The sequence below is a fragment of the Necator americanus genome, chromosome II (assembly GCF_031761385.1).
Source record: "Necator americanus strain Aroian chromosome II, whole genome shotgun sequence".
NCBI lineage: Eukaryota > Metazoa > Nematoda > Chromadorea > Rhabditida > Ancylostomatidae > Necator > Necator americanus.
The window spans coordinates 13,251,342-13,262,246 of NC_087372.1; the positions used below are offsets into that span (position 1 = coordinate 13,251,342).

General features: G+C 39.3%; 2 protein-coding genes across 3 annotated transcripts; one reads left to right on the plus strand and one right to left on the minus strand.

Moving 5' to 3' along the window:
• Nucleotides 1–7,109: 7,109 nt before the first annotated feature.
• Nucleotides 7,110–10,769, plus strand: RB195_017694 (uncharacterized protein; the record flags this gene model as incomplete). 2 transcript variants are annotated; one of them, XM_064184796.1, is made up of 6 exons in its annotated part: nt 7,110–7,274; nt 7,953–8,104; nt 8,202–8,279; nt 9,991–10,093; nt 10,436–10,566; nt 10,661–10,769. In XM_064184796.1, 6 exons carry the CDS (start codon nt 7,110–7,112, stop codon nt 10,767–10,769), a joined length of 738 nt encoding a protein of 245 aa, XP_064040677.1. The 2 variants fall into 2 exon arrangements, with proteins under 2 accessions (XP_064040677.1, XP_064040679.1); XM_064184797.1 differs by lacking the exons at nt 7,110–7,274; nt 7,953–8,104; nt 8,202–8,279 and adding an exon at nt 9,645–9,823.
• On the minus strand, nt 8,475–9,038 carry RB195_017695 (uncharacterized protein; the record flags this gene model as incomplete). The annotated part of the gene is made up of 1 exon (XM_064184798.1): nt 8,475–9,038. One exon carries the CDS (start codon nt 9,036–9,038, stop codon nt 8,475–8,477), a length of 564 nt encoding a protein of 187 aa, XP_064040678.1.
• Nucleotides 10,770–10,905: the final 136 nt, after the last annotated feature.

Consider the following 10,905-nt stretch of genomic DNA (forward strand, 5'->3'; position numbering starts at 1 on the left):
ACGAGAATTGTTCTCTGCAGGGCGCATCTCAGCATGTTGTTAATTGTTCCTTCACGGGAGGCTCCGATGATTCCTACCACTGTAGCCTCTTGCACACTTTTCTACCTCCTGCAGAGCTTGTAAACATTTTTCTTCAATGTCATCTTGATTTTGCACCTTTCTTTGTAGAATCAGCAGAATCAGGAACTATTACATCACAGAGCATTTTATAGAATTTTTTAAAGATAAAAATACGCACATTCTTTCCAGAAAGAATAAATTTTCTTCTGATCTTCCACTTTGGGGGCTTTTCCATTCACCTCGGGGGCTTTTGCCAGCTCTCAGCCCCTTAGAACCGGCCAAGCGGTGACAGCAGTGAAGCGATCGCCAAAGAGATACTTATCCCTGCCGTTTGTGTTCTGGGCACCGGTTTGTCCGAATACATTGATCGCACCTTTTCGTTTTCCTATCTGCACTATCTCTATCACAACATTTTCTACGAGTGCAGCACTTTTCTGCAATACGAAAGCACATTCTAACAAAACAATTACGAACTGCTGATCAAATGTACTGTGCAAAACTTCACTTTCACATCCGACCGTTCAGTGATACTTTCAATTAGAACTAATGCAGTGTGTGCATTCTAGGTGTCTGCTACTTTCAGAAGAAAAGAAGAGTGTTTAGGGCCGGTTTTTCTTCAACAACCCTTTTTTTAACACTTTAGACTGACCAATAAAGCTAACGTTACCCTCTCTAAATAGTTCCACATCAGAGCATCCAGCATCGGCGCATTAGCAAAATAAAATGCAGATCCTGGACGTAGTCAAATATCTTGGCAGCTGCTTGTAACTCATAACATAAACCCTAATTTACAGAAGAACTGTGTTCAAGCAGCTTTCTAGTTCTAGTAGCTTAATAACTGGACATTGGATCGTATTGTTAGTAGAATTGTTGTACTAATAGTGTTCTTGCTGAGTTTTAGGAAAAAAAATTAGTTTGTATTTCCAGTTTTTTTAGCTTCTTTGTTAGCTACTGAATGATTGCAGTCTTTCTGCAAAGTCTTCCTTTTCCAAATTTTTGTGTAGAACGTGAATTCTTAAATTCCAAGTGTTATCTATGTCATTTATTTTGATTTTCCTCTACCTGTCCAACTTTTCAGCGTTCGAAAATTTCAAATAAAATTTGTATTTAACAGCATTGATCTGGCTAAGACGACGGTTCTACTGAAAATGATTCTGCTCTCTTTCTATTCGAAAAACTCTTTGAAACTTTTTCTAAACCATTAATAAAGTACTTAGATTCAACTTGCTCCTTTCGTTCTTTTATCTGCATCGATTCCCTTATTGATTTTTTCGTCACATAGTTTCTTTCTTGTGCAACAGTTCTGAAAGGAAACAGCGCTATTTCAAACTCGCATGTCGCAAATTTTGTAAATTTGAAGTATTTTATCCAACTGTGTGTTAATTACCGGCCTCTAAATATCAGTATCGTCGTTTTTGCTTACTTTTTTTTTTGTTTTCCTCGCTGTCACAAGAATTCTTTAACAAAAACGCAAGTTAGGCTCTATAGCAAACTGACGATCAGAGGAACCCGTACGTCCTTGGATGAGCAATCGGTTCTCTTCTTTATAGATAGTGCTATTTCTTCGAATCTCGAACATATGGCGCATCGTCATTCTTGCTTGATTTTCGATTCGGTTATCGTAGTCTCAAGAGCGTGAAGGCGATGAAAAGTAATCTGAAGAGTGTTCATCGAAATCGTAAGCAATGCCGTGGAATAAACTGAAACACTAACATCTATTCAAGCTCCTGAGAGGATTCAGAGATGCCGAGCTTTTACACACGAAACGTGCTAGATACATATATATATATATATATATATATATATATATATATATATATATATATATATATATATATATATATATATATATATATATATATATATATATATATATGTACATGACATATAATGTAAGTAGTAACGTAATCAATTAGGTTTAGAAGACCTTTGGCTGAACGTGGCTCCTACACAGTATCTAAGCATCTTCGTCTCAAAGTAAGTTATAAGAGGGCAAAAGATGTTACTTCTTTTGCCACCTACAACTTGAAGGAATAAAAGTAACCTAAAGAAATCACACTTTAAGATCACTAGAACAACTCAAACAGTGCAGAATTCATCGTTTTCACAGAGACTAGGGACTGAATTAGATTCTGTAGGAATGCGTCTTATTTCCTCAGATTCGTTTACACCAATTGGAAAGGTCGGCTCTCAAATAAAATGACCAGGATAGATACAAAGCCCAGTAACTGAAATACAAAACCTTGGGTACTGTATTAGGCTGAAAGCGAATGTTATACAGCTGCTTAGTAACAAAAATTAGCCACATGGAACAGACTTTGCCGGTTCCTAGGAAATACCACATAAAACACAAGCAATACGAATTGTGCAGTGCGGCAGATGCACAAGAACTAGTCGAATTTTTTTTTTGCGTTTTGGTGTTAGCTGAACCGTCTTTTCTCACCCATACTTGGCACCTCTCGCTATTTCTTAAAAGTGTTATTCCCTTCTTCAAAATCTTACCTGCATTGATCGTAATTTGTATTGAAATATAGCGTAATGTATCAATTATCAGTACTCGGAAGTAATTCATTCATTTCTGCGTGTATTAATTTCAAGCTATTATTAAAGGCATCACTCCACGAATCTGAAGTAATAGAGATTTCAGAAGGAGTATTCTTGTAAGGGATAGTAGGTTATGGAGAGGAAGGTGATTCCGTCCATTTCTTCCTAATTGCCGTAAAAAAACGGCCCGGAAGATGCGGCCCGTGCACAAAGCTGGCGCGCTCCAGTCGAACTCCCTGTAGAAAATAGTGCGCCAGAACGCTTGAAGTCGTATCTTCCGGGACGTATCTTCACTTTATACATCAAGAATATGAAATTTATTCATAAGAGGACACGATATTATCACTAGTGGGATTGATGACATAGTTGAGCCCGAATAGAAGCGTACTGTCAAGATTGTTTAGATTTCAAATCGAAGAAAATGGAGACTTTCCATTTGATGGATCATATTCACTCATTTGCTGAAATTGTATTAAAAAAAAGTAAAGAGTCTGGTGCTCTGCCGACTGAGCTAACTGATTGTATAATTACTGTAAATAATTAATAACTAATCCATATTAAAATTAAATTTAATAGGTAATTGACTATTAATATTATTGTATTCGGAGCAGCAGCACCTTCCTCGATATGAAGCTGCTACAAAAAATAATTCTACACAAAACGAACACATAATGTTTGCGTAAGAATAGTTTGTAAAAAAATCAAATAAATAATTTGCAAAATGAATAATTTGTTTGTATCCAGAATTGCGTTTCATGTAGCGCTTTTGTGGTAGTTTTGATCGCTTTTATTGCATCACGCAGACCATCGATGTGCACGAATTGCCTACAATTTCTGAAAAATCACTCGTTTTTAGTGAAGCGTTATGTGAACTTGTCACGGACTCGCTTTTGCATTACCGCTGCATCCCACAAATTCACCTGCATATCCCAATGCTAACATATGCTCCTACCACCAGTGCTTTCACTGTCGCCTCGTTGTCCTTGATGATTGCGTTGCCTTCGTTCCAACGCTGATTAGCCACAATTTCATGGCGCATTGCGATCATATTTATTGAAGAACTCCTTTGAAAACGTCGACCTTCATCTTTCTGAGTAGTTTTTTACGCATAATTCTCGAAAACAGCCAAATTAATATCCTGTGAGAGAAATTTCGCTTCTTTCTGGCTATGATATAGACATTTCAGTCTCTAGAAATTGTTCTGTAAGAACAAACCGTGAAAAAAATGCAGAATGTAGTTTTCTTTTCTCGAAAAACATTTTTTGTTCCCATAAATGATATTCATCTTTATACCTGATCGATATCATTTTATCTTTAAAAATTGACTTGGGAAATAATTCGCTGCCGTTTTTTCATAATAAAGAATGCAAGTATAAATATGAAGTATTGGTGGAACGTTATTTATCATTTAATAGAATACTTTTCGCCCTAGGAGCAGAAGATACTATGGTTTTTTTACTTTATTGATTCTTTTTTCGTATACCATTAAAATGGACTGCAAGCGGACAAAACTGAATATTTTGACTATTTATGATTTTTGCTTTTATTGTAGATGACAAAGACGGCTTAGCTGCGATAGGAGCAACAACAACGGAGTGCAGACTACTTACTAGTACGTAGTAGTACGTACTGTTTAAAAAAAAGAATTTGTCCTTAATCTACGGCCACTGGTCGACCAGTATGCAATCTACTCCCAAATTTGAAATCCCCATTTTTGAGGCGAGGAGAACAACCTTGGGCTACACTTTGAGATGCTGAGCTTCTCCAAGCACAGTAACCATCTCAGTTTCAGTAACTTTGACTTGACACGTTATGCGTTGAATAAATCAGTAAAATTAAGAATTTTCACTGAATCACTTTTTTGTAGGACAAGAAATTCTCTTTCAACAGATCTATAATATTTTGCCAATGTTTTTTTTTAATTCCAAGTACATTTCCAACCTTGAAAAAATGACCACGAATTTTTCCTCAACCCACACAGTTGCTTGTCTTTGCCTCTCCCATTTACTGGAGAATTCTATGAAAAAAATCGGATCTCTCAACAAGATCTATTGAAAGGTAGCTTCTCAATTCTCCCCAATTTTTATACGTTCGTCATTCTCGATCCAACGAAGAAAAAACCTGCTTAAACTCATAAACGATGTTCTCTTCAAGCATCGCTTCAAGGACGCATTTTTGTAATTAACTAACTAACTAACTCTGATCATTCCCATTAGAAGATACTTTCAAGAAAAAAATTCAAAAATATAACTCCCTCTTTAAATCATCGATCATGCGGCTAGACTCCAGTCGCTAGAAGGGTCACGAGTAGCCCAATTCAAAACCAGTAGAGCAACAACAGCATCGGTCACTGCACTGACCTTCACAGTCCTGTTCACTTCAGTCAACAAAAGTCATTTCAGTCGAAATTGGGCTAGTCAAGGAAGCACAGCCAAACTGTCAAAAACTTCGTATTTTATTATGTCAATTAATGTAAAGATCTGCGGTAAACATAAGCGTAGAAACTGTTGACTTCTTATTTCTGAAGTAATTCAGTTTTTTTTCGTAATTTTTCTGGTGTTACTTTATGTTATTTAACTGTCCGTCCACTGCAAATGACTTTCTACTAACAAGGTCAATACGTTCCATGATCATCAACGATCGGCCAGTCTTTGATCGCGGTTTTATGGTGTGTCGCCACGATCATGTTCTTCCGACTAATAAAAAGAAGTTTATAACTTCCCGAATTGTCCTAAACCGCTATAAGTCGCCTATTCTAATACAAGATCATGTGTCCGCGCATCCTCTGAAACACCAGATTCCTCTACTTTGACTTCTTTGTATGGAAAATTTCTCAAATCCTAAATCCTTTTTCTCTGGTATTGGACAACTTGGTGTGATATTTTGTGCATTACTTGATTTGAAATGGAGATTCTTTGTCAGTAGCTTCTAGTACATTCTCATCGCTCCTTTATCCTTCTATGATTACACCATTTAAAAAAATCCAAACTCATCAAGATATCTCCAAGAAAAACAAGCAGAAAAAAGCGAACAACAATTATATTATCTCTCTCTCTCTTATTAGTGCTTTCACGCGAGCGTCAGGTTCTTTTGCCCTATTTCTTACAGACAGACGACAAACATCACAGTTCCGTAGTTCTACGTCTTACGCTTTCAATGGAAATGTTTCTCTCAGATATCATTTGCCAACGTTTTCTGCATTCGTTATAGTCCTTACGAATATATGAGAAATTAGAACATTCTTTAGCAGGTAACTGTTTCACAATGGCATTTGAGTTGCAGCAAGTTGCATTCTTAAATATACATCACTTTATCATATTTTCCGACTAATTAATACTACACATTCGAAATAAATCGTCGGAGAATCGGCAACAGAGAACCAGCACAAGAAAACCCTCTTGAAAACTTGCTCGTGGTCGTCTATCCAGAAAATTTTACCTTAATTATGCATCTCTTTAAACGACTTACGTTATGTAAAAGATAAGGTTGATATTAACTGCTTTGTTGTTGAATGTTTAGGCTTCGGCGTTACGGAAAATTGATACTTACGCCAAGATTTAAAGAAGATCAACACTTTGTTGCATTTTTAATGGGTCTATAAGCAAAAGAAGATTTATCTCCTCTTTTCTTTGTTATTTTTTCAGTATGCTATAAAATCATGTACTTTTAACTACTACAAAGGCAGATGATCATTGCATGGGCAGCATAAGATGTGTTATGTTCGTTTCCCGAACATCTGGTACTTCTCCTGCAAACACGATTAGAAACATCAGCATTATTGCGGAAAGAAACAAGGTTCTCCCAAAGGTCTCCGACAAAAGTGCATAAAAACAATTCTTCGCTGCTAGACATGGAATTTGACCTCACCAAAGATTGAATTCTCAACTTTTCTGCCTTGTCGTCAACGCACATCTGATCACTCTATTATTGAAACTCTGAAACTTTTTCTTCAGTATGCTATCGAAATAAAATACTACTATGGACGTAAATAATGTATAACAGGGTTATATCATTGTGCTCTGCTTTTTCAAGTTCTTTTGTTAGTGTTTTTCGTACATATCACCTCGCCAAATAACATTACCTTTCCTCATTTCCCCACTTCCCGTCTTTCTAAGTACATTTGTGATAAAAGGATAAAGGATAAAGTTTCTGGCGTTAATCAATCCGTTTGGGATGCTCCCCCACGTTCGCTTCAATTCAGAATCGTTTGAGGTTTACGAACGTGTATCTGGCCTATACAATGACTTGCGGTGGCTAGCCGATGAGTCAAATCAGTGTTTTTATCTTCCCAGACAAGTCTGGTACCAATTTATCGACCCCGGAGGGATGAAAGGCTTGGTGAGCACTAGGGCGGATTCGAACCTCCGATCGATCGTGCAGGAAGCGGAACCTCTAACCGCTACACCACACCCGCCCTACATTTGCGATAATGAAATATATTGCAGACGTTCTAACTAACGAGATATTGTGAGGAATGATAATCAGAAGCCGCATTCTTTCCAGATATGCGACTACTTCTTCTTGTTTGTGTTGCCTCAGTCGTTGATGGCATGGATCTGGTGTCCCTGGGCTGCGTTCGGAATCCATCGCTGTCGTTTTGTAGAGCGCATGCAGCAAAGACAGCAGCCGCGCATACCAAGATCAACCCAGAAATCACACAAAAGGACAAGGTTACTACGATATTACAGTACTAACAAGTTCTTCTCCGTTGCAGAGAAAAATTTATCGTAGCACTTCTCAAGAATGTCGGAAAATAAGGCGACGAAAGAGTTGTTGTTTTGAAATTATCCTTTGGTGTAACAGCGTAACTGATTGTCGATGTCAATCATAGTTTCGGATTTTTGCCGACTTCATTGCGAGTATGAGCATTTACGGGTTCTCTGCCCTAGTAGTACAGTTCCTGGTATGAACGAGTACGTCGCGTTAAAATCGGTTTCCAATTTCTTGGATAATTAGAACCGTTCGACCATTCAGAACTTCTCCTGAACCTGTTTTTTTTTTCGGTAAATGTTCAAAAAAATTATTTGCGCAAATGAATGCCACTCAAACTTATGACCATTTTTTCTCAGTTTGTGTGTAGCATTATGACCACTACGGTTTTTGAGAGTTTTTGAGATATCACGTTAGTTGTCCTTTTGGAGCTCCATTATGGCTGGAAGGGAACCGAAAAAAGGAAAAAAGAGTGTTCTGTTGCGAGTGAAAAAGCATTCATTTTTCAACGAACCCACCACAGAAACAGCGGTGATGCGGATGTGTTCAACCGGATGACTGCGACTTGTTCGGCACAACGCACACTTCTTTGCCTGACTTCCCCTGGTTTTACTTTTCTTAAATGGTGTACTATTAAGGAAGCATGTGCAGAACTGCGTCTGGAATACGTGAAGGTTTGTGCCATGTCCGGACAACACAAAGTGGATGAGAAAGAAAGCGAGTTCTGTCAAGCATTTGAGAACATTTGCTTCCGCATACCAAAAGAAGAGCCGGATCAAGTAACCGTTCCGTGAGTTGCACGTTCCCCTCATATTTGTGTAGCTGCTCCCTCTCTTTTTAAGATTTTACCTAAATTTTCTATCAGAAGGTAAGTATCAAAGTTATAGGTCAGCTCTCAGAAGAGAGCTGAAACCGATCGATGAAGATTCAAAGGAAGCCGAAGACAGGACTGCGACTGATAGGCAGTAAGTGATTCAGATACTGGTAAGAACTTTGTGTGCGACCATTCCACAACGCCGCAAAAACAGGTGGAATTATCTAAAAATGGAAAAAGAGGACTTTCATAAAAGTAAAACTCTGTTCTTGCTGTTAGCGACAGTAAGGTTGGCTATTTCTTTTCTTTTACGCATGCATACCCTACTTAGACACCACCCTGAAGATCATCCGTCAATGTATTCACCATGAATTTCTATCATAGTGCTCCTTCTTTCTGAGAGGTTACCGTTCCCCGCACCAGAAGCTGGGGGCTGAGACTCAAAGAACAACTCAGCAGCGGATTTGAGCTCATTGAAAGCATTGAACGGTTTCTGCTTCAGGAAATTCTTAGAGGCCTGGGAGAAGTAGTATCCTGATGGGGAGACGACTGAGAAATAGGGTGGGTAAAGGACCGTTTTATGACCCAGGGCTTCGAGCTGGAGGCGGAGAGCTGATGATGTGATATAAGCGGTGTGGAGGAGTAGTTGATCGGCAGCACGCCCCCTTCGCTTTTGTCGCTGTGAACTCGCGCAGATGTCGCGTGCACATTTTAGTGTGAACTGTCTGGTTGTCGGGCACCAACTCCCCCACAGCAGTCCCCGCGAATCCGGGGCGCGCGTGACTCGCGTGCTGGAAGTCGTTGAAAGAGGAGTTCCCGTCGTCGCAGCGGGTGGACCACTCGTTAACGCTAGTGTGGGTAGTGAATCCCTCACATGAACTCCTCGTTTATGTTGGCAGCAGCCTGGCATGGCGTACTCAGTTACTTCTACCCGTAGAAAAAGATCACTCGGAGATCACATTGATAAATTTGAATTACAGTAAAAAGTGGAACAATAAAAACGCGGCGCTCTTACATCTCAGTGCCAAGAAAAAAAGCGTGTCTGATATCCAAGTCCTTTTCCCAAGCGTTAAGAACAGTTAGCCAACCGCATGGCAGCAGCGATATATACATATCGGACAAAACTTCTCAATAAATTGACTCATTTTTATCCCTTGAATATAATACTCCCACTCATGAATAATTTAGTATCTAAATAACTCGAGTTTTTTTTTTTTTGAAAGATCTGCCTCTTCTAAAAAAAGCAAACCAACTGATTTTTTCGAAGATCTGCATGGTTCGCTCGAAGTGGTGGTTAGGATCGAGAGCAGTCTTTGCTTGCTCCACTCATCGCTGCAGTTCGCGATGGTCCCACCTTGATTCCAATCACTACTACGGCCACACCGTTTTGAGCTTACGCAACTGTCCCATACTTCATGTCGTTTTGACTCTACTATACAATCGAGTCTAAGAGCTAACAGGAATGGTGCACTTACACAATCGAATGTGGTATAGTAGTATCAAAGCGACATGGAGCATGTACGCAATTGCGTACGCAGCTTCTCTCGAAGCGCTTCAGTGGAGCATAGCGGTTGGAATCGAGGTGGGACCATCACTAACTGCAGCAACGCCCGGAGGTAGCAGAGTTCCTCGCTCAATCCTTATTGCTGCGCTCCACCGCACCGCTTCGACCGCAACCGCTTACGAAACTGCACCGTGCGTCATGTCGGTTTGACTCTACTATAGATGTGATGTGTCCGCAGCAGTGCCCTCAGTGTTTGCAACAGCATGATTATTGGTTCTAAAGGGTTTACTACCAATGTTGAAAGTTTCAGTATTGCACATTGTTTACTGCTTGTTTAAGATGTCGTTTACAACTTCAGGCCTGAAAAGAAGAAAAAACGCATTGATTTCACAAAGTTCTGCAGAGAATTCAAGAATCGCTATCTATTCGTTTGTCCTGACCCATTCAGATTTGGTCAGAAGGTAAGGCACCATTTCTTCACAGAAACAATACATTTAGTTGCTGCTTGCCATCCTCAGACCGAACTATTTAAAACTCAAAATGAACAACAAATCCAAATCTGTTATCCACACCACTCATCTTCACCCAGAAATTTGGTGGAAGAGGACGGCTACGATTAAGAGTCTTGTCACTTCGACAAGAGACATTAATGTATATGCTATAACAATTGCTTCTTCTAGAGTTTTTAAGATATAAATCATTGGTCAAATACAAAAAAAAAGACTCAAAGAAGACAAGTGCTTCTACTTCCCCAAAATGAAATTCTGTTTTTAGAAACATAAAATGCTCCACATCAATTCCAGGCTGTAGTGTTCTGTCCTATTTATTCTGAGCGATGCCATGTCCCTCTTCCCGACAGGCCAGTAGTTCCAACACGTAAGCCTCCGCCGGGAAGACGAAGCAGTACAGTCGAGCGTGTGTGCAGAAGTTATCGGTACGTTTAAAAACTACCAAATAAAACCCCATTACATACAAGGAACCGAGGATCGATCCAATTGACGAATCCAACAAAGATGTTCTATTTTCAGTGGATTCGCCGAGACGTACTGCAACAATCCATTCACGCTCAGTCAACCGCAGTATCGCGAAGGTTGTGAAAAGTATTGGCGATTCTGTACTCGACGAAATGGGCGATGAAGATTCTCTATTCCCAATCGTTTGTAAATAAGTGTATCAAAATTTATGTTGATAAACCTTCGTTTGTATCTCGGCTATGTCTCGTAGAAATAAGCAGAAGTCAATCTCACCTATCATCACGCTTTGTATATGTTTT